The sequence below is a fragment of the Muntiacus reevesi genome, chromosome 3, assembly GCF_963930625.1.
Source record: "Muntiacus reevesi chromosome 3, mMunRee1.1, whole genome shotgun sequence".
NCBI classification, from domain to species: domain Eukaryota; kingdom Metazoa; phylum Chordata; class Mammalia; order Artiodactyla; family Cervidae; genus Muntiacus; species Muntiacus reevesi.
In genome coordinates, this window is record NC_089251.1 from 81,417,284 (window position 1) to 81,440,618 (window position 23,335).

Consider the following 23,335-nt stretch of genomic DNA (forward strand, 5'->3'; position numbering starts at 1 on the left):
TTAGAAGTGATGAGTCAAAGCTTGACCCCCCCAAGTAGGACAAAACTTTGCTTATTAAATTTAAAAGACAAACAAAAAGAAAATATATATGATGAGTTGACTGCTTTAAATATTAAGTTTTGAGCTATTTTTCCTGGGGAGGGTTTAAAACACACGATAATACTTTTCCGGTGGGGCAAGAGATGTTCTGAAAATTCAGAGAGACCCCTTGACCCCAGGCTGATTAACTGCCCAGCAACTCTTACATGTCTGCTCCAAAGGCTGGTGGCCCTCACCCACCCCGACTCGTGAAGCTACTGGCTGTGGATTTGAGCTGTACTTACTAAGATAACACACGCAAGGGAGTTCGCCCTGACCACTTTTCTGTGTGGGGTCTGTGATCTGGGAAACTATCCAGCCTCTGGAAAAAAATAAAATTAGAAATACCTGTCCCTCCAAGTCCTTGTAGTATTGGAAGGGTGGAAAATTCTGGTCAGGAGGGTCCTCCTCTCGGGTAAACAGAAAGAGCCTTAGTGAACCTTACATCCCTATTTTATGTCCTTCATTGGAACACACAGGCAGATGTAATACTTCACACCTAATTTCTCTATTTCTCAATCTATTCCTTTAGATCACCCCCTTGGTTACAAAATGTGGAAAATAGTGAAAAACCACCACGATCTGCTACCCACATAATACCATTAATATTTTATGTTATTTCTGTGAAGTTTCTCTCTGAACTTATTTTTAAAAGTGGGGTTTTATGCTTATGACTGCAGAGTCTTTTATGGCTTGTGCATGTTTGTCTTATTATTATTATTATTATTTTTTGGTTTAAGATCTCAAGAAGGATGGTTCTTGAACATAAGGAATGAGCAAGTGAAGAGCCATCTTTCTTATTTTCAAAGGAAGAGCTTTGGAAATTATGTAAGAACAAATTAGCTCATGCTACTTGAAAAGATTCTAGAAAAAAATCAGCAGATCACCAGCAAACTCCGAAAAAGTATAAAAATGTAAGGTATTACTAGCTGGCTGTGAACATCACCTTGTGGTAGGAAATCATGCCAAAGTGATTCAAGTATAGTGAACAATGATGAGCTTCTCAGATGAAGAAAAAGTCATAGAATCTAGAGTTTAGCTAAGCCTTTTATTCTGTGTCATGTAATAGCTTCCTCAATAAGCTAAAATATTACAGTTGGGGGGAATTACCTAAGGAATTACCTAAGAGGCTCTCTCGGTGTCTGCACAGCACTCTTCAGGTGGGTTTGTACAGTGGGAGCACTCCGATACTGACAGCATTTCCTAAAAGGGACTGGGCTAAGTACATTTCCAAGGATCCAATGCGGAAAATGCCTTACTTAGAAGTAATTTTTAGGGGAGGGGGAGGAGTGGAACAGGGGAAGCAAATGTAAGCCCTTGTCACAGTTAGAGGAGAGGGAGTTCTTTTCTTTCTTTTTTTTTTTTTTAATATTTTTATTTATTTATTTGGCTGAGCCTGGAGGATCTTCAGTTGTGGCATGCAAACTCTTAGTCGCAGCACGTGGACTCTTAGTTTCGGCATGTGGGATCTAGTTCCCTGACCAGGGATCGAACCTGGGACCCCTGCTTTGGGAGCTCAGAGTCTTAGCCACTGGACCACCTGGGAAGTCCCCGATGAGAGGGAGTTCTTGAAATAGCTAGTTTTACCTGTCTGAGCAGGTGGGCAGCACAAGCTACTCAATGTACTCCCTTCCCTATAATTTCCATTTGTTGAGCAGCTACTATGAGTCAGATGCTTTGCTGGGTGCTGTTCCTCACTCCAAGGGTGACCCATCTCCAGAGCAATTCCCTACTGGGTTAGTCTCTTCAGTCACCGCCTCCTCCCCCACCCCCAGGTCATTCCACAAAGCTCAGTGCAAGAGAGAAGAGGCAAGTGACACGTCACACTACAGCAGGTAGCAGAGGCAAGTTCCCTTACCTGGCCGGCCAGGTTGAAGTAAGAATGATTGGTCAGACTGACCGGGGTGGTCTGACTGGCCTGTGCTCGATAGTTGACCATGAGCTCGCCGCCATCCAGCGTGTACGTCACCCAGACTTTTAAGTCTCCAGGGTAGCCTTCCTCACCATCTGGACTGACCCGTGAGAACTCGACACCATTTGACAGCACCCGAGGGGTCCAGAGGACCTGGAAGAAAGTGTTTTCAAAGCTACTTAGTCACTCCAGTGCCGAGCTAAACGCCACACTGCAATATTTAAGGACAGCTTGGAACCTAAAAAATAAAACTAGTGAGGATAACCAAACAGGAGCAGACTCACAGGTAGAACAACTAGTGTTGCCATTGGGATAGGGGATTAAACGTACAAACGTCTATGTATAAAATAAATAACCTACAAGGATATATTGTACAGCATGAGGAATATAGCTAATAGCTTCCCTTGTGGCTCAGCTGATAAAGAATCCGCCTGCAATGTGGGAGACCTGGGTTTGATCCCTGGGTTGGGGAGATCCCCTGGAGAAGGGAAAGGCTACCCACTCCACTATTCTGGCCTGGAGAATTCCAAGGACTGTATAGTCCATGAGGTCACAAAGAGTTGGACATGGCTGAGCGACTTTCAGTTTCACTTATAGTAACTTTATTGATTTAGAGAAGAGGTTAATTTTTGTTGTTTTTTTTTTTTTTGGCTGCACTGGGTCTTCATTGTTGCATGGGCTTTTCTACAGTTGCAGCGAGTAGGGGCTACTCTCTAGTTGCACTGTGTGGGCTTCTCACTGCGGTGGCTTCTCTTGTGGCAGAGAATGGGCTCTAGGCGTGCGGGCTTCAGTACCTGTGGTTCCCAGGCTCTAGAGCACAAGCTCAGTAGTTGTGGTACACGGGTTTAGTAGCTCCGCAGCATGTGGGATATTTCAGCACCAGGGATTGAACCTGAGTCTCCTGCATTGGCAGGCAGATTCTTTACTACTGAACCATCAGGGAAGAGCCTATAATAACTTTAAATGGAATGTAATCTTTAAAAATTGTGAATCACTATGTTATACACCTGAAATTTGTACGTAATCTTCTATGCCTTATCGAGTGCCCATTATGAGCCCAGGGACTCACTAGAAACATCACACGCACTATCTTTTCTGTCTCAGGACTGACTTAAAGTGGGTACCATTATCCTCTTTTAAAGATGAGAGAGCAGAAGCTCAGAAAGGATAAACTGCTTGTTCCAGGCCACACAGCTAGTAAAACGCTGGATTTGAATCAAGTGGTCTAATGCTACAGCCTGACTCCTTATTCTACACCATCAGAGGATGAGGTAGCCAGAGACCTCCAGTCCCTTTGGGGAGCCCTGGGATCACTAGTAAAGGGGACCTTTGCTGACATGAGACCTTCATTTGTTGGGTGCTCATTAGCCACTGACCTAGTGCTTTACACAAACCATTTGATAAGGATTTGGCTGAACCAACTAAAATTACCATTTTTGTAGGTCAAAACAGTTGTGCACTGGTAATTTCATATGGGTACAACTAATATCATTACCCCCATTTTACAGATTAGCAAACTGAGTTCAGTGGTGTTAACTTGCCCTTAAAGTGGGCGGTGTTAACTCTACCTCCCACATTCTAGAGGATGGAGTAGAACCCTTTCACACTTCATGCAGTTATTTAAAAGGAAAAAAATCTTGTTTAAAGTCATACATGTAATGAGTGACAGAGCTAGGGTTCAAACTTAGCCTGACAGTCTACACTATTCCACATCTTTACTTTCAGTGAATGTTTTATTCCATTCTTCATTTTCAACAGCAGAGTTGAGACCAAACACTGTCATTCCAAATAGACTTGGGAGACAGTAACTTGTGTGGGCCGTAAGAGTGGCCCATGAGCCCAGGCTCTGCCTACCCACTCCTGACATGGCCTGCATCTCTCACTGACACTACATCTGCCAGGAAGTGGGGCCCAGGAGGAAGGGAGGTCTCTGCCTTCACCTACAGTGAAGGCAGCTGGTATTTGAAATGAATTCAGTGACCTTGGTAAAAAATTAATTTTATACCCTAATTATCTCCTGAAAACGGTGAACTTTTGAAACACTTAAAATATAAAACCTGATATATGTGTGGTTAAAGAAAAAGGTCAATTAAAGTCAATCCTAAAGGAACTCAGTCCTGAATATTCATTGGAAGGACAGATGCTGAAACTGAAACTCCAATACTTTGGGCACCTGATTCGAAGAACTGACATATTGGAAAAGACCCTGATGCTGAGAAAGATTGAAGGCAGGAGAAGGGGACAACAGAGGATGAGATGGTTGGATGGCATCACTGACTCGATGGACATGAGTTTGAGCAAGCTCCGGGAGTTGGTGACGGACAGGGAAGCCTGGCGTGCTGCCGTCCATTGGGTTGCAAAGTGTCAGATATGACTGAGAGACTGAACTGAACTGAAAGAAAAAGGAATCCCCCAAATGGGAAATTTTATAAATAAAATATTTGAAATAAAATGGTCTTAGCTTGCTACCTAATTTTTCTCTTTTAGAGAAAGGACACAATGGAAAGATTTTTGTGTAAGTCAATATCATCAGATAAAGTGGAAAATACAATTCCTATTCACAGGAGGGTTTCCCTGATTCAGCAGTTTCCAAATTTTCCTGAAAACTTCCAAATTTTTTTCTCTTGGCCTACTTACACCATTTCTAATCCTGTCAGGTTATTCAAATTTCATCGTTAAAAAAATGTGTTGGTATAAATAAGAAAACAATTACCTGCAAACCGACAATTATGCAGTAATTGTTGAAATCAAACAAAACTGAAAACGAAGTTCATGTGATACTGCTCATGTTGCTCCATGAAAACCTAGTGTCTTAAAACTTTCAATGGCTTCATGATTATATTCCGAGTCTTTCCCCACCCTCTGTGAGCTGCTGCACAGCCACTCTCTCAAATATCCACTTATTAAATGACATGCTATCTTTTCTTGAAGAACAGTTCAACTCTAACCTCCCTAGCTGCCATTAATACCAGTTCCTGTAGCACACCTCTGGCATCTATATTATGGGGCTCGTTGCCTATAACTGTTATTCATGTAACTTACTACATGATACTCACTATACTGGAGTATCAGCAATCTCCATCCTATTATGCTCCCTGGTTCACAGAAGAGGCTCAGTAAATACACGGCAGAGAAGGATATAAACACTATCTTTATGTGTTTGTTCCTACAGGGCATGCCCTGTACGTAACACCACAGAAAACTCCATGTGGAACAGAGGCCGAAAGAACAAGCTAGAACAAGGTGCTTAGGCTCCTCTGAAGACCCCTGGCCAAACAGAGCTGAAGCTAACTTCCTCTGGTTGGGGTTTGCCCATGGACTTGGCATATTCCAGAGATCCTCTGCCCTAATATTGCCAGGATAGAAGCCATCCTCTGCCTTCAGCCATCTCTGGCATGAAGAGTTTCATCATGGAGGAAAGGGGAAGTAATGGGGCTGTCTGGTTTTAAGCCACAGACAGGAAGCTGACAGAACAGGGGAGACAGAGAGTGACCAACTTCCTTCATCAGGATAGCTGGTGGTTAAGACGTAGAAAAGAAGAAATTGTGATTCTTAACATGCCATATATGTTTCTGTCTTCTCTGGCTTTTCTCTAGGAAATAACTTGGGTGGTATAATTTAAAGGAAAGCTAACTACCAAAATTACCTCTCTGAAATTAGACTAGTAAGAGAATCACGGAGCTTAACCTGCAGACTCCCACACAACTAGGAAAGAACAGGAAGCCAGGCATTCCCACCTCAGGGAGAAGCTGTCTGATCAATTTGTTTTCCTAACCTGCTTTTCCAGGAATTCACTTACAGGATGGGAGTTAATGTGGAAAGGGAGAACTGGGGAGAATCTGACGTCATTTTGAGGCGTGAGACCCTTCACTGGAAGGGTAGCCTGGATATGGCAGCACAATACATGCCAGTCGGGGTCGGGGGGAAGAGCTTATAGACCGATACTAGGGGGATGTTGGGTTGGGGGTATGCCAGTGACTATGGCAGACACCAGCAATTGTAGTATAGGATTGAGGGCTTTGGGTCAGGCAGCCCAACTTATGAGTTGTGTGGCCTTTCAGGGCCTCAGATTTCTCATCTGGTGATAATACGGGGTTCTAATAAGAGTGGGAGATAATATATGCAAATGATTTGTGCAGGAAGTGGTACATATTGTCTTTAATCCACTTTTCTGTTCCGCCTAAAGTCAACTCTCTGATTCCAAAACTGTGAGACAGGTGTTCGTTTCCTGTCTTTCCTAAGTCAAAGGTTGTCATCCTTTCACTCAGGGGCTCCCCTGCCTACTATAGTCAGATTAGCTAGAGGCAGCTGGGTCCTGGAACACAGTCAGCAATCTGCGTCCCCCCAGGCCCAAACCACGAGAGCAGCCTCTTTCCTGGATCACCTCACCACGCATTGACTCTAGGGCCCAGGGCTGTGCCTGGCAAAGGCAAGGCACACTTGAAGGTACTTAGTGAAGTGTGCCAGGAGAGGACACTGTGCAATGACTTCAACTCACCTTGTCAAACCCTTTGACTCCTCCATGCAGGCTGTTGGGCCCGTTGTTAATGGCCAGTTTATACTCCTTCCCATCCAAAGTGAACATTCCTTTGGCAATTCGGTTGGCCACCCTGCCAACCACAGCTCCAAAGTAGGGCTGCTTTTGGAGGTACCCTGCAAGGATATGGGATGACAGTAATTTTAAAACCTCAAACCAAAGATGAGGCTCACTCTGCTGCCCACCACTTCCTTCTCAGGGCAGCTTTAAGTATTAACAACATGGGCATACTATGTGTGCATGGAAGCAGGGAAAATTGGTGTTCTTTACACACGACCCTTCCCCTTTCCAAAAGTAATTCATATTCTTTACAAACATTTAAAAAGACTAAAGCACAAAGGAGAAACTGAAATCATCCTGACCTTCTCAGTAGAGAGAACCACTGTTAATATGTATATATATATTTTTTGGCTGTGCTGGGTCTTTGTTGCTGCACATGAGCTACTCTCTAGTTGCAGTGCACAAGCTTCTCATGGCAGTGGCTCCTCTTGCTGAGGAGCATGGGAGCTGGGCTCTAGGGCATGCAGGCTCCAGCAGTTGTGGTGCTCTGATTTACTTGTCCCACAGCATGTGGAACCTTCCCAGGTGAGGAACTGAACCTATGTCCCCTTCATTGACAGGCAGATGCTTAACCACTGGACCGCCAGGGGAGCCCACCATTTATATCTGTATGTATATCTATATTGGTTTTTTTTTTTTTTTTTTTTGCTTGTTGTTTTGGCCATGTAACATGGCTTGCAGGATCCCAGTTCCCTGGTGGTGGTGGTTTAATCACTAAGTTGTGTCTGACTCTTGTGACCCCATGAACTGTAGCCTGCCAAATTCCTCTGTCCATGGGATTCTCCAGGTAAGAATACTGGAGTGGGTTGCCATTTCCTTCTCTAGGGGATTTTCCCAACCGAGGAATCGAACTCGGGTCTCTTGCATTGCGGGCAGATTCTTTACCAAATGAGCTACAAGGGAAGCCCCACCAGTTCCCTGGCCTAGGATCAACTGAGCGCCTCCTGCAGTGGAAACTCACAGCCCTAACCACTGGAATGCCAGGGAATTCCCTCCTATGTAGACCTGCGTGTTCCCTTTAATACTTCAGTATACGTGTGCATGTGCTTTTCAGATGGGCTTCTTTCACTTAATAACATGCATTTAAGGTTGCTCCATATATTTTTGTGGACTGATTTCTTTCTAGCACAGCATAATGTTCTATTGTCTGGATGTACCACAGTTTACTTATCCATTCACCTATTGAAGGGCATCTTGGTTGCTTCCAAGTTTTGGCAATTATGGATAAAGCTACTACAAATATTCATATGCAGGTTTTTGTATGGACATATATTTTTAACTCCCTTGAGTAAAATACCAAGGAATGTGACTGCTGGACCATATGGTAAGAGTATGTTTAATCTTGCAAGAAACTGCCAACTATCTCCCAAAGTAGCTACACCATTTTGTATTCCCAGCAAAGAATGATAGTTCCTGTTGCTTCATGTGCTTGCCAGCATTTGGTGTTGTCAGTGTTCTGGACTTCGGCTATTCTAATAGGTCTCAATGTTGTTTTAATTTCCCTTTCCCTGATGACATATAATGTGGAACAAATTTCATTTGCTTTCCAGGAGCTCGAAATGTGAAAAGCAGGACTTCTGTTCAAAAATCATTTAGCTACATCTCCTTTTGACTCCTACCTTGATTCATTCAACTGGTGTACACCAAGCTCCTACTCGTTGCCAGCCACATGCTTGGCATCGGAGACAAGGACAAATTCAACTGCAAGCTGCATCATGGACTTGCAAGAATTCCCTCAAAAGGGACCACTTTTTGGCAACAATTAATAAGCCCACTGAAGTAAGAAGCACTTTTCAACCCCTTCTTTTAGATGAAGAGTTAAGGATTAAACGGTAAGGACAGCAGAAATGACTGCTCCTAACTGTCTCTGAGAAACTCTTCAGAACAAATGGAGTTTATATTACTTTCTTACGTTACTAAGTTTTTTTTTTTTTTTGACTGCCCTGGGTCTTTGTAAGAAAAAGCACAACTTTTTGTTGCAGCACACAGGCTTTCTCTAGTTGCAGCACAAGAGCCTCTCCTTGAGGTCCTTGGGCTTAGTTGCCCCTGGGCATGTGGGATCCTAGCTCCCTGACCAGAACCCAAGTCTCATGCATTGGAAGGTGGATTCTTAACCACTGGACCACCACATAAGTCCCTATTACTAAGCTTTTAAATCAAATCAAAATTACAAAAAGTGACAGTCCCCCAAAGTCTGAATAGGGCTAAGAAGCTTGTTTCTGAAATGCAGAAAATACTATTTTCCATGAAAAAGGGCAGTTTTTAGGTCAAGCCAAGAATGCTGGTTTAATCTAGTCAGTAACTGATGTTTGGCCCCAGGTAAATAGCAGGGAGGGAACAGAGCTCCACCCATCAACAGAAAATTGGATTAAAAATGTACTGAGCATGGCCCCGCCCATCAAAACAAGACCCAGTTTCTTCAGTCAGTCTCTACCATCAGGAAGCTTCCATAAGCCTCTATCCTTCTCCATCAGAGGACAGACAGACTGAAAACCACAGTCACAGAAAACTAATCAATCTAATGACATGGACTACAGCCTTGTCTAACTCAATGAAACTATGAGCCATGCCACGTAGGGCCACCCAAGATGGATTGGTCATGGTGGAGAGGTCTGACAAAACGTGGTCCAATGGAGAAGGGAATGGCAAACCATTCAGTATTCTTGCCTTGAGAACCCCATGAGCCGTATGAAAAGGCAAAAACATAGAACACTGAAAGATGAACACCCCAGATCAGTAGGTGCCCAACATGCGAGATGGAGCCAAAGCAAAACCAACACCCAGGTGTGAATGTGACTGGTGACGGAAGCAAGGTCCGATGCTGTAAAGAGCAATATTGCATAGAAACCTGGAACGTCAGGTCCATGAATCAAGGCAAATTGGAAGTGGTCAAACGGGAGATGGCAAGAGTGAAAGCGACATTTTAGGAATGAGCGAACCAAAATGGACTGGAATGGGTGAATTTAACTCAGATGACCATTATATCTACTACTGTGGGCAAGAATCCCTTAGAAGAAATGGAGTAGCCATCATACTCAACAAAAGAGTCCGAAATGCAGTACTTGCATGCAGTCTCAAAAAACGACAGAAGGATCTTTGTCTCCAAGGCAAACCATTCACTATCACAGTAATCCAAGTCTATGCCCTGACCAGTAATGCTGAAGAAGCTGAAGTTGAACAGTTCTATGAAGACCTACAAGACCTTTTAGAACTAACACCCAAAAAAGATGTCTTTTTCATTATAGGGAACTGGAATGCAAAAGCAGGAAGTCAAGAAACACCTGAAAAAAAATAAAATAAAAGGAAAAAAAAAAAAAGAAACACCTGGAGTAACAGGCAAATTTGGCCTTGGAGTACAGAATGAAGCAGGGCAAAGGCTAATAGAGTTCTGCGAAGAGAACGCACTGGTCATAGAAAACACCCTCTTCCAACAACACAAGAGAAGACTCTACACATGGACATCACCAGATGGCCAACACTGAAATCAGATTGATTATATTCTTTGCAGCCAAAGATGGAGAAGCTCTATACAGTTAGCAAAAATAAGACCGGGAGCTGACTGTGGCTCAGATCATGAACTCCTTATTGCCAAATTCAGACTTAAATTGAAGAAAGTAGGGAAAACCACTAGACGATTTGGGTATGACCTAAATCAAATTCCTTGTGATTATACAATGGCAGTGAGAAATAGACTTAAGGGACTAGATCTGATAGACAGAGTACCTGATGAACTGTGGACGGAGGTTCGTGACATTGTACAGGAGACAGGGAGCAAGACCAACCCCAAGAAAAAGACCTGGAAAAAATCAAAATAGCTGCCTGAGGAGGCCTTATAAATAGCTGTGAAAAAAAGAGAAGCCCAAAGGAAAGGCGAAAAGGAAAGATATACCCATTTGAATGCAGAGTTCCAAGGAATAAAATGGAGATGATAAGAAAGCCTTCCTCAGTGATCAGTGAAAAGAAATAGAGGAAAACAAAAGAATGGGAAAGACTAAAGATCTCTTCAAGAAAATTAGAGATACTAAGGAAACATTTCATGCAAAGATGGGCTCAATAAAGGACAGAAATGGTATGGACCTAACAGAAGCAGAAGATATTAAGAGGTGGCAAGAATACACAGAAGAACTGTACAAAAAAGATCTTCACGACTCAGATAATTATGATGATGTGATCACTCACCTAGAGCCAGACATCTGGAATGTGAAGTCAAGTGGGCCTTAGGAAGCATCAATATGAAAAAAGCTAGTGGAGGTGATAGAATTCCAGTTGAGCTATTTCAAATCTGGAAAGATGATGCTGTCACGGTGCTCCACTCAATATGCCAGCAAATCTGGAAAACTCAGCAGTGGCCACAGGACTGGAAAAGGTCAGTTTTCATTCCAATCCCAAAGAAAGGCAATGCCAAAGAATGGTCAAACTACTGCATAATTCACACGCTCACCTCACATGCTAGCAAAGTAATGCTCAAAATTCTCCAATCCAGGCTTCAACAATATGTGAACCGTGAACTTCCAGATGTTCAAGCTGGTTTTAGAAAAGGCAGAGGAATCAGAGATCAAATTGCCAACATCTGCTGGATCATTGAAAAAGCAAGAGAGTTCCAGAAAAACATCTAATTTTGCTTTAGTGACTATGCCAAAGACTTTGACTGTGTGGATCACAATAAACTGTGGAAAATTCTTCAAGAAATGGGAATATCAGACCACTTGACCTGCCTCCTGAGAAATCTGTATGCAGGTCAGGAAGCAACAGTTAGAACTGGACATGGAACAACAGACTGGTTCCAAATAGGAAAAGGAGTACGTCAAGGCTGTATATTGTCACCCTGCTTATTTAACTTACATGCAGAGTACATCATGAGAAACGCTGGGCTGGAGGAAGCACAAGATGGAATCAAGATTGCTGGGAGAAATATCAATAACCTCAGATATGCAGATGACACCACCCTTATGGCAGAAAGTGAAGAAGAACTAAAGAGTCTCTTGATGAAAGTGAAAAAGGAGAGTGAAAATTTTGGCTTAAAGCTGAACATTCAGATGGCATTTGGTCCCATCATTTCACAGCAAATAAATGAAGAAACTGTTGAAAAAGTGTCAGACTTTATTTTTGGGGGCTCCAAAATCACTGCAGATGGTGACTGCAGCCATAAAATAAAAAGACGCTTACTCCTTGGAAGAAAAATTATGACCAACCTAGACAGTATATTAAAAAGCTCCAAGAGTTTACATTACTTTGCTTTTACATTTACAAAGGTCCATCTAGTCAAAGCTATGGTTTTTCCAGTAGTCATGTATGGATGTGAGAGTTGGACTATAAAGAAAGCTGAGCACTGAAGAACTGATGCTTTTGATCTGTGGTGTTGGAGAAGACTCTTGAGAGTCCCTTGGACTGCAAGGAGATCCAACCAGTTCATTCTAAAGGAAATCAGTCCTGAATGTTCACTGGAAGGACTGATGTTGAAGCTGAAACTCCAATACTTTGGCCACCTGATGCATAGAAGTGACTCATTTGAAAAGATCCTGATGCTGGGAAAGGTTGAAGACAGAAGGAGAAGGGGATGACAGAGGATGAGATGGTTTGATGCCATTACCAACTCAATGGGCATGAGTTTGAGTAAACTCCAAGAATTGGAGATGGACAGGCAGACCTGGCATGCTGCAGTCCATGTGTTGCAAAGAGTCGGACACAATTGAATGAATGAACTGAACTGATGTAGGGTAAATGACAGAGAAATTTTTGGGCGAGGGACTGGCCAGAATACATTAATAAACTGGGTATGGTCTTCTCCACTCCTCAAACATCCCAAGGATTCCAGCTATGACATCAACCTCAGACTGCCCAAACCTTAACAAGAGTGCCCTAAAAGTCTCAAATAAAATTGCTCAGGATTCTCAGACAAACCCTCCACACCCTGAACGACTTTCTTTTGGCCTTTTGAGGAAAATCAACACTAGTTTAATTGGTGAGCACATTAAACATCCCAAATTTTTATATGTTTTACAATTGCTGCTGGTTGTCCCAAATGAATCTCCATGCCATTTTGTGCAGTGTTAACAAGGTGAAATAGGATGTTCGAGGAGTGTGAAGGAAGATATTTGGGGGCAAAGGAAGTAAAGACGATTAAAATTATTAATTGTTCAATATAGTCAGACACAATCATAGCCAATTGCATGTTTAATCATTATCTATTTGTTTCAGGTGAGGAAATAGTTCTAGAGAGGTTAAATAACTTGCCCAAGATCACAGAGCTATAAGGGACAAAGCAGAGAATTTAAACTAGGAATCCTTAATGCTTCTAAAAGGACACTCTTGGGCATCTGTAATATGAAACTGCAGCCTCTAAACTGGTCCCTTTTCCTCCCACCACCTCTTATAAACTCAGGTTTTCTAAAAGCACTAAGTTGATTTTTTTCCTAATCTTTTCATAATGCCTCTCATGGCAGTAATAGCTGGGTGTTGGTGGCAACTGAGGTGAAGATGAAAGGAAAGGAATCGTGTTGATTATCTGGGTAGATTATTTATACCTGTAGCTCATGAGCAAATATTCTCACCAAGGTTTTGAAAGAAGTCATAATGACTGCCAGTGGGACACGAAGATGAAAAAACATTAAAAAATATTTTCAAGGGACTTTCCTGGTGGTTCAGTGGTAAAGAATCAGCCTTCCAAACCAGGGGACATAGGTTTGATCCCTGGTCAGGGAACTAAGGTGCTGTATGCCTAGGGGCAACTAAGTCTGCATGTCACAACTAGAAAAGCCTGCGCGCTACAACGAAGATCCAGCAAGCCAAAAAGGAAGAAAAAAATTTTTCAATACAAAAAATGGCAGGAGAAAAACCTCACAGGAGGCATTACTGATTTTTCTAGCTTATAACTAAAAGATCATATGATTTACCTCATTAGAATTCTACAGAACAAAGATCTCATTTCCTAGGGAGTATGTGAACTATTCTGACCTCCATTCGTGGCCAGCATCCAAGTAGCTTACATAATCTATCTGGGAAATCAGAGAGTTCACATCTAACCTGGTAATTACAAAAGGACCATGTCTCATGGAATTATCCATGCTTAGCTCTTCCCTGTGGCTCAAAATATTTTGGGGACATAGTAACGTGAAGATAAACCCTGACTCTGTCACATCGTATTGCTTTAAACTATTTGCCTCAGTTTGTTTATATAATACTTACTCAGACTACAAAGATTATCCAGTGACAATCTAGCCTTCTTCCCATCCCTGTACCACAGCTACCCAGAGTTCCTTCTCAAACACAACTTCTGTCACCAATTTCTTAACACGGGTTTTAATACACTAGAATTGATCAAAAGAGTAATATGCTGCCATTCACACTATTATGATTGAGACAATTCTGCTTTTCATAATGACATATATGAAGTTCAACCCTGAAGATGGCTGAACATATCAGAAAGCCTTCCCAAAATAAGAAAAAAAGAGAAGCTAAAGGCAAAGGAGAAAAGGAAAGATATACCCATTTGAATGCAGAGTTCCAAAGAATAGCAAGGAGAGATAACTAAAGCCTTCCTCGGTGATCAATGCAAAGAAATACAGGAAACAAAAGAATGGGAAAGACTAGAGATCTCCTCAAGAAAATTAGAGATACCAAGGGAACATTTCATTCAAAGATGAGCACAATAAAGAAGAGAAATGGTCTAGACCTAACAGAAGCAGAAGATATTAAGAAGAGATGGCAAGATTACACAGAAGAACTATACAAAAGAGATCTTTAAGACCCAGATAACCACAATGGTGTGATCACTCACCTAGAGCCAGACATCTGGAATGTGAAGTCAAGTGGGCCTTAGGAAGCATCAATATGAAAAAAGCTAGTGGAGGTGATAGAATTCCAGTTGAGCTATTTCAAATCCTAAAAGATGATGCTGTCAAAGTGCTGCACTCAATATGCCAGCAAATCTGGAAAACTCAGCATTGGCCACAGGACTGGAAAAGGTCAGTTTTCATTCCAATCCCAAAGAAAGGCAATGCCAAAGAATGGTCAAACTACTGCACAATTGCATTCATCTCACATGCTAGCAAAGTAATGCTCAAAATTCTCCAAGCCGGGCTTCAACAATACGTGAACCGTGAACTCCCAGATGTTCAAGCTGGTTTTAGAAAAGGCAGAGGAACAAGAGATCAAATTGCCAATATCTGCTGGATCATTAAAAAAGGAAGAGAGTTCCAGGAAAACATCTACTTTTGCTTTACTGACTACACCAAAGCCTTTGACTGTGTGGATCACCAAAAACTGTGGAAAATTCTTCAAGAGATGGGCATATCAGACCACCTGACCTGCCCCCTCAGAAATCTGTATGCAGGTCAGGAAGCAACAGTTAGAACTGGACATGGAACAACAGAGTGGTTCCAAATTGGGAAAGGAGTACGTCAAGGCTGTATATTCTCACCCTGCTTATTTAACTTATATCCAGAGTACATCATGCAAAATGCCGGACTGGATGAAGCACAGGCTGGAATCAAGATTGCCAGGAGAAATATCAATAACCTCAGATATGCAGATGACACTACCCTTATGGCAGAAAGTGAAGAAGAACTAAAGAGCCTCTTGACGAAAGTGAAAAAGGAGAGTGAAAAAGTTAGCTTAAAACTCAACATTCAGAAAACTAAGATCATGGCATTCGGTCCCATCACTTCATAGAACAGTGAGAGACTTTTGTGGGGGAGGGCGGAGGGCGCTCCAAAATCACTGCAGATGGTGACTGCAGTCATGAAATTAAAAGATACTTGCTCCTTGGAAGAAAAGCTATGACCAACCTAAACAGCATATTAAAAAGCAGAGACATTACTTTCCCAACAAAGGCCCACCTAGTCAAAGCTATGGTTTTTCCAGTAGTCAAATATGGATGTGAGAGGTGGAATATAAAGAAAGCTGAGCACCAAAGAAATGATGCTTTTGAACTGTGGCATTGGAGAAGACTCTTGAGAGTCCCTTGGACTGCAAGAAGATTCAACCAGTCCATCCTAAAAGAAATCAGTCCTGAATGCTCATTGGAAGGACTGATGCTGAAACTGAAACTCCAATACTTTGGCCACCTGATGAGAAGAACCAACTCTCTGGAACAGACTCTGATGCTGGGAAAGATTGAAGGCGAGAGAAGGGGACAACAGAGGATGAGATGGTTGGATGGTATCACCGACGCGATGGACATGAGTTTGAGTAGGCTCTGGGAGTTGGTGATGGACAGGGAAGCCTGGTGTGCTGCGGTCGTTGGGGTCGCAAAGAGTAGAACACGACTGAGTAACTGAACTGAACTGTACCCTCATAATGACATATATGTTCATCCCTGAAGATGGCTGAACATATCAGAATATCGTACTTGATATTCTAAACACTTCTTTAGTCTTTTGAAAATAGCTTGCTTTCCTTTTTAAGTAAACAGTTAAATTATCTAAATTATAGCATAAGGTTGAAAATGTTTCTCTCGATCCAGCATCTGGACAACTTCACTTTTTTTGATGTGCCACACCGCTTGCAGGATATAGTTCGCCGACCAGGGATGGAACCTGTGCCCCACCCACCTCCGCCAGTTGTAATGGAAGCTTGGAATCCTAACTACTGGACCACCAGGGAATTCCCAGTATCTAGAATATACTTTATTTTTTATTTTTATTTTTTTTAGAATATACTTTAGATGCTTTGATTCGACCTGGCATTTTGTGGCGCCAGTCATGGATGCTGACAAAAGAATGCCATTTAAATCTCTCAAGATATGTTAACAACATGGGAGGGGGGCAATACAGTCAATAAAAGCTAGATCACTGTAATCCAAGGCGATCTATCTTTTTTCCTCCCTTTTAAGAACATTTGATGATAATACTTTCTTTCACCTAGATTCCCACAAAACTCAGAGACTCACAGAGACAACATATTCAACATTACTGCATTCACAAAATTGGCACTTCTATGCCTACTAAGAATCTGGTGCTTCTCAGGTGCCATATCATCATCATGGCACACTTTTCGAACGAATTGTGCAAAGATGCCTTTTGTTTTAAGATCCATGTGACTCTTACATGAGAACTAAAATTAGGAACTTTCCTGGTGGTCCGGTGGCTAAGACGCCATGCTCCCAATACAGGGGGCCCAGGTTTGATCCCTGGTCAGGAAATACATCCCACATGATGCAACTAAGAGTTTGTATGCTGCAACAGAAATCAAAGATCCCGAGTGCCGCAACTAGGACCCAATAAAACAAGCAAATAAATATTATTAATAAAAAAAATAATTAAAACTAGTAAGAAATGAGTGTGTGTATGAGTGGGGGGAGGGAAGGGTAGGGTAGCTACCTCCTGAATGGTGATAAAGCAGAGATGTAAACGAGGTGATAAAAGCAGATACAACATATCATCTCCAGTGCTTTATAGGCTCAGAAATTCTAGGTCATCTATCCAATTCTCCTTGGTCTCCACGGGCAATTTTGCACCAGTTAAGTAATCTCTGTGATTCCGTTTCCGCCAAGCAAATGGTTATGCTAAAAGAAAGATGACTCAGCAAATGTGATTCTAAAGCATTCTCTTTTTTTGTCACTTGTCAACTCTCCTGCCTTCTGACTCTGAAGACAGGGGATAGGAACACCCACCCCAGAAACCGAAAGGGATGTAGAGAGTAAGGGGACAGTGGAGCTGATTTTCCCAGCTCCTGCACGTTCCCACTGCGGAGTCTCCTATAACAGGCTTGCTGAAATTACCAGAGAAATTCTGCTGAATGCTACCGACACCTTCTCCAAGCCAAGCTGTGGAGGCTCCAAGGCAGTTAAAGACAACCCACCAGAGGGCAAGGAATAGAATTCTCAGGAATATTTAGAAAACATTTTTGTTAAGGAAATGAAGAGCCAATTTCAGTCTGCTAAGGGAAAACCAATTCTGTCTTCTGTTGACTTCCCATCCTGGGCTATGTTGCTGAAGAAGCAAACAGACAGAAAGACACATACCTAAAGGAAAACCTCAAACCTCCTCTCTTAACAGATTTTGTCCACATGCTTACCACTGAGCAGAGAATTAATTATCAAGCAATTGCCCTTTGCTAACTTTATTTCGATCTTTTTTTCTCTCTACTTATTTACTGTGCCAAGAGACAGCAAGCACTATGTACATTTTCCTTTGCCCCAAGAAGTTGCAGTGAAGTTGCAGTTTTAATTATTTGTTTATGCCATTATTTGGCTAAAGTCTATCTCCACATCTAAACTGCAAGCTGCATGAGGGTGGGGACCTGTCTCCTGGAATGAGATAACTGAATCAACAATGATTGAATGCATGAATTAATACACGTTCTTAGCTGTCATAGATTCCTGCAGAATAAAATCCACCCCAGTTATAAGGAGGCTCATTTCTCGACAGTAAGTTGGTCTTCCATGTTCTTCCAGTACACGGTTATTGATTAGCCAGGGAGTGTGGGACACCGAACTCCACAGAACAAAGCAGATAAGCTTCTGCACCCGCTGAGCTTACCTTATGAAGCATTTCTGAAACAACCAGACCTCAAAGAGAATCTGATCAAGAAGAAAGGAAGTAGAAGACGCACGTCTTTGATTTTTTTTTTTCCCCTTCTTCAGAAATGGCAAGAGAAAGAGCTGGGAGCCACACCCGCTCCAGCCTCTGTGTCTCCTCTCCCGCCCTCTGAGATCAGGCAGTTCAAAGATCGCTCCAGGGTTGCTGAAGTTTTATCTTTCCCTCAACTGACTTTTTAATTAAGGCAAAGCCTGAAAGCATAACCGGAAGCTAAGTGCTACGGCAGTTTCTGTTCACTTTGTCTTTTCCCAAACACTGGATCACAACACACTGAGTCAGCCGGATCCCAGCGGCCACAAGCTCGGTACTTCCCCTCGGTCGCCGCATCCCCGGCTGGGGTGTGGGGCAGTGTGCGCAGCGGGCCTGGGCCCGTCCGCAGCCCGGGGCGGAATTCAACCCACCTTCCAACTCGTCAAAGCCGAGCACCACATCTGAGGCTCTGCCCTGCCTGTCTTTGAACTCCAGGGCTGTGATGGTGCAGCCCCAGGAGATGATGTCCACTCTCAGCTGGTCTGACTGCAGCTGGAACTTCTCCACTGTCCCTGCTCCCAGGGGCAGGTCTCCAAACACGGCTCTGGTCACCGAAACCATGCTGAGCTCTGGGTGTGCAGCGGCTCCAAGTCCTTCGAACTCCCGCCGCTAACCCTGGAGCGGCAGAAATTTACTGGAGAAGAGGCGGGACGGCTCACACTCCTCCCCTTTCTTGCCTGGATTTAAGGAGTGACCACTCCTGCAAAAAAATATCCTCTGGGACTTCTCTAAATCATTCCTCTGCCTGAGGGAAGGCAAAGTTTCCAGCTAGGCTGGCAAGTTCCAGTCAGTTCTTTTCCTTTGGACCTCTGACTGCATTGCATTTTGGGAATGGTAGTTTTTGGAATGTGAAAATGCATTTTGGGGCCTGTAGTCTTTCTAAACCGAAATCCTGACTGCAATGTTCTACCGTTTTTCCGGCACGAGGTTCTTAACAAGCAAAGATTCATCCGTTAATGGTGGCTGACTTTCAGATAAGACGCTGAGAATTGAAGAGATGAGAATTAGGAATGGTGAGGGGAGGAAATCTTGGTGGGAAATTTTGATTTTTAACTCTTTGATCCAGATGGGAAAGAAGTACAAAGCTAATTTAGAAAAGGGGTAAATAACTGCAGGTTTCTCTGGGCACTGACTGAGGATCCATTCTGTTTGTCCCGCACAAACAACTCTGAAGGTGTTTCTGCTTCTCGCTGCAGAGAGCCTCTCCAGACTGCCAGCCTGCAGTAGCAGCCTGCACAGGGTCCCATGTAGAGATTAGGACATAGTCAGAGGCAGTCTCTGACTTTCTTTTCCTCAGGGAACTGGGAATGGACCTTGGGTATATACCCATTCTTATTCCTAAAACCCAAAGTTCCTTTAAAAAGGGATTAAGGATAAATATTTATTAAGGTCCTAATAAATGTCAAATACTGTACTTTGATTGCTTCCCCGGGTGACTCAGTGGTAAAGAATTCGCCTGCCAATGTAAGAGAGGCAGGTTCCTTGGGTCAGGAAGATGCCTTGGAAAAGGAAACGGCAACCTACTCCAATATTGTTGCCTGGAAAATTCCATGGACAGAGGACCCTGATGGACTACAGTCCATAGGGTTGAAAAGAGACACAATTGAGTGAGTGAACACGCAGTACTTTTATTATCTCCTTTCCATAAGCAGAAAAATGCTTTAAGTATATACTGCTAGAAAAGACACAGAGGTCATGGATAATTGTTACGCTTTGATGTGCCTCAGAATTATCTATAGAGGTTAAAAAAAGTTACATATCCCCAGGCCCATACCTGGAGTTTCTGATTCTGTGAGTCTAGGGTGAAACTCAGGAATCTCCTTTTCTCACAGATTCTTCATGGTATTTTAATGCAGTCTATCTGGGACGAGACCTTGAGAAATATTGCTCCAGGTTTTGATGACTAATCTCAGATGTTTTTGGTTTTTCTTCCCCCACTGATGGCAGAGGACTAAAATAGAGATATGAAAGGCCTTATTAGGATTGTCAGATAAAATACAGGGGCCTGGTATTTCTTTGCTAATCTGTCCAAACAGTACTGGGCCTAGGAGGGGGAAGGATTCTGGAAGCCTAACAACATGTTTTACTCGACTGTCTATATACTCATCTCATCTTTGCTTGATACTGCTTTTGTTTTGGTTTCTAGATACTTCAGAGGGGATCCAACTAGACAATGTGTGTTGTGCTCGCTTCGGCAGCATATATACCAACTAGACAATGTATGATCAGTTGTTCAATCGTGTCCAGCTCTTTGTGGCCCCATGGACTGTAGCCTGCCAGGCTCCTCTGTCCATGGGATTCTTCAGGCAAGAATACTGGAGCGGGTTGCCATTTCCTTCTCCCAGGCATCTTCCCGACTCACTGATCGAAACTGGGTCTCCTGCTTGGCAGGCAGATTCTTTACTATTGAGTAACCTAGGAGGCGAGCTAGACTATGGTGAAAGCCAAAATGCACCTATGTCTAGGAAATTGGGAGAATTGGGGTCACACTCTGGGAATCAAGTGCTAATAAAACAAAACTGTCTCTCAGTCATGTCTGTGTAGTTTGAAGGAATATTTAACATTCTTGTCACAAAGCCTCAATTCTCATCCATGAATCAAGGGAGTTCTGATAGAAAAGGGAAAAAAGAGAACTTGCAACAAGCTTCAGTGAAGCATAACATATAATAACAAAAAGACCCAAACAAGTCAAATTATAGACTGCACTGCACTTACACAATAATGGCTAGGCACTCTTAGTGCTGCTTCATCAGAAATTCTCATAAACTCTGCCACCCTCATCAGCCCACTTAACATTTATGTCTGATTCATACATAAGCCCTTTTGGCAATGCTGTATTAGCAGGGATGACTTAGAATCTCTTCTGTGAGCAGGAAGACCAAATTTTCTTTTCTCAGTCACCAGTTCTCAATGTTCTGCCAAGCTCATGTTGTCACAGAAATAAACAAATGCATTTGGATGGCCAAAGACAAGTATTACTGTGGGTGTCTTGTAACTTGGCTTTGTAGAAAATGAAACATACCATGATGCCTCTCTAAGAGCCTAAATTTTCCTTTAGGTTTGAAGGGTTTAACATAGTGTCCCACTTTGTGCTAAGTCAGCTGTCAGACACAAATCTTTATTTTTCTTACCAAAATGTCTTATTTTCCTAGTCCCACAGTAATACTTTAGAGGAATATCTGTGAACTTAAAAAGAAGAAGAAGTCATTTAAATCTAAAGAAATATTCTCCATCCCAAATGTTGGACTGGGTTAAAAACAAAGTAGCAATTTTGAGAGTGAAGTACTGTCAAATTTTAGGGGATATTTATTTTTATTTGGAGGGTAGAGGCTAAGGGTTTGGTTATGAGACAAAGAGTGTAAGAATTGTGATAGTTATGTCAAAGAGAAGTTACTTACAAAGAATACCTTTTCTTTCCACCAGAGAGTGAGGTATAGGGAGAATAGGTCAAGAATAAGGTCTGTTTTTCTTCACAGATAGAGGTTAGTCCCCAAAGCTGAGTGCTAGGAAAGTCAGGAATGAGGAATCTCCGTCTCTGGGCCCCACCTCTTCCTTCTACACAAAAGCTGAGGTGGGCCCATCAGACCCTAAAGTCCATGAAGATCAAGGCTCCAAAACCTTAAGCTGTTGATAGGCTGCTACGCAGAGGAAACTCTGAGATACAATAATACTCAATTCTCTGAGCCATAGTAATAGCAAACTCTCCAAATATCCTGGTGATCCAGTGGTTAAGATTCTGCACTTTCATTCACACAGCCTGGGTTCGATCCCTGGCAAGGAGCCAAGATCACACAAGTTGGACGGCATGACCAAAAAGGGGGAAAAAAAAAATGATAGTAAACTCTGAGATATAATAATAAAACCAATACCTCACAATTTGTCAATAAGGAGACCTAGAATAGATTTTCAGTCAGACTGATACATTTCCACCCTTCTATTTCCTTTCTCCTTGCTCAGAATTCCAATAATGTATATTATCATTTCTTTTCACCAGACACTTAGTATGTACTATCTTAGATCATTTTGTTGTTGTTACTTTTTACTCAACTGTTAGCTCCCTGAGTTGATTTTTTGAGACTTCTCTGGTGGCTCAGATGGTAAAACATCTGCCTACAACGCAGGAGACAAGGGTTTGATTCCAGGGTTGGGGGGATTTCCTGGAGAAGGAAATGGCAACCCACTCCAGTATTCTTTTCTGGAAAAATCCCATGGACAGAGGAACCTGATAGGATACAGTCCATGGGGTTGCAAAGAGTCGGACACGACTGGGCAACTTCACTTTCTTTTCAATTTTTGACTTATGTATATATATATTTGTAACCCAAACAACACTGTATTTGGTTTCAGATGAAAACTACTTGAATCTGGAAGCCACGCATACCTGGGAGAATGCCATCAAGCTCAAGAGAGGTAGGAGTCTTCACAGTTCAATTCATCTCCATTTCATCAACGAGTTTGAAATAGCTGCTGGGGAAGGTATTATGGAGACTGGAAAAAGTTGTTGAGGAAGATAGATTAAACTTTGCTGTATGACATGTTCATTTATCAAATAGTCAATGAATATATACCGGGCACTGTGCTAAGTGCTGACTGTACATTGGTAGGTAAAATATGACCCTTGCTTTCAAGATATTTACAATCTAAAGTGAGGTAATGTTCATCTCTCTCCTCCATAAAAACGTAAGTAAAATCTTTAAAATTCAATTCATGAGTTTAGTTAATGCCAGATGAAACAAAGTACTGAGACTGGCCTCAAGATAGCTGTAATTTCAGACCTGCCCAAAGATGATCCACCACATTGGGAATATTTTAGAATTCCCCAGCTCCAAGCACAATGACAGGCAATTTTAGCTGCTCAATAAATAACCATTGAGTGAATACATGATATACATATATATATGCTGTGCTTTGTCACTCAGTTGTGTCTGACTCTTTGCGACCACATGGACTGTAGCCCACCAGGCTCCTCTGTCCATGGGGATTCTCCAGGCAAGAATACTAGAGTGGGTTGCCATGCCCTCCTCCAGGGGATCTTCCCAACCCAGGGATCCAACCCAGGTCTCCTGTATTGCAGGTGGATTCTTTATCATTCTGGTGCCAGAAAACCTGAGTTCATGAGGCACCAGCACTTACTGCCTGGGCAGTTTATTCAGCCACTCTAGGCCTCAGTTTTCTCAT

At 42.5% G+C, this 23,335-nt stretch overlaps 1 protein-coding gene across 1 annotated transcript in view; it reads right to left on the minus strand.

The window, feature by feature from the left end:
- Nucleotides 1-18,913, minus strand: part of GALM (galactose mutarotase) — a 56,189-nt gene extending 37,276 nt beyond the window's left edge. Inside the window, exons 1-3 of the mRNA XM_065929415.1 lie at nt 18,529-18,913; nt 6,489-6,643; nt 1,937-2,143 (exon numbers count right to left, since the gene is read on the minus strand). Of these exons, the coding sequence (XP_065785487.1) occupies nt 1,937-2,143; nt 6,489-6,643; nt 18,529-18,718 (552 nt within the window). The 5' untranslated portion in view covers nt 18,719-18,913. The remainder of the gene's footprint in view (nt 1-1,936; nt 2,144-6,488; nt 6,644-18,528) is intronic.
- Between the last annotated feature and the right edge of the window lie 4,422 nt (nt 18,914-23,335).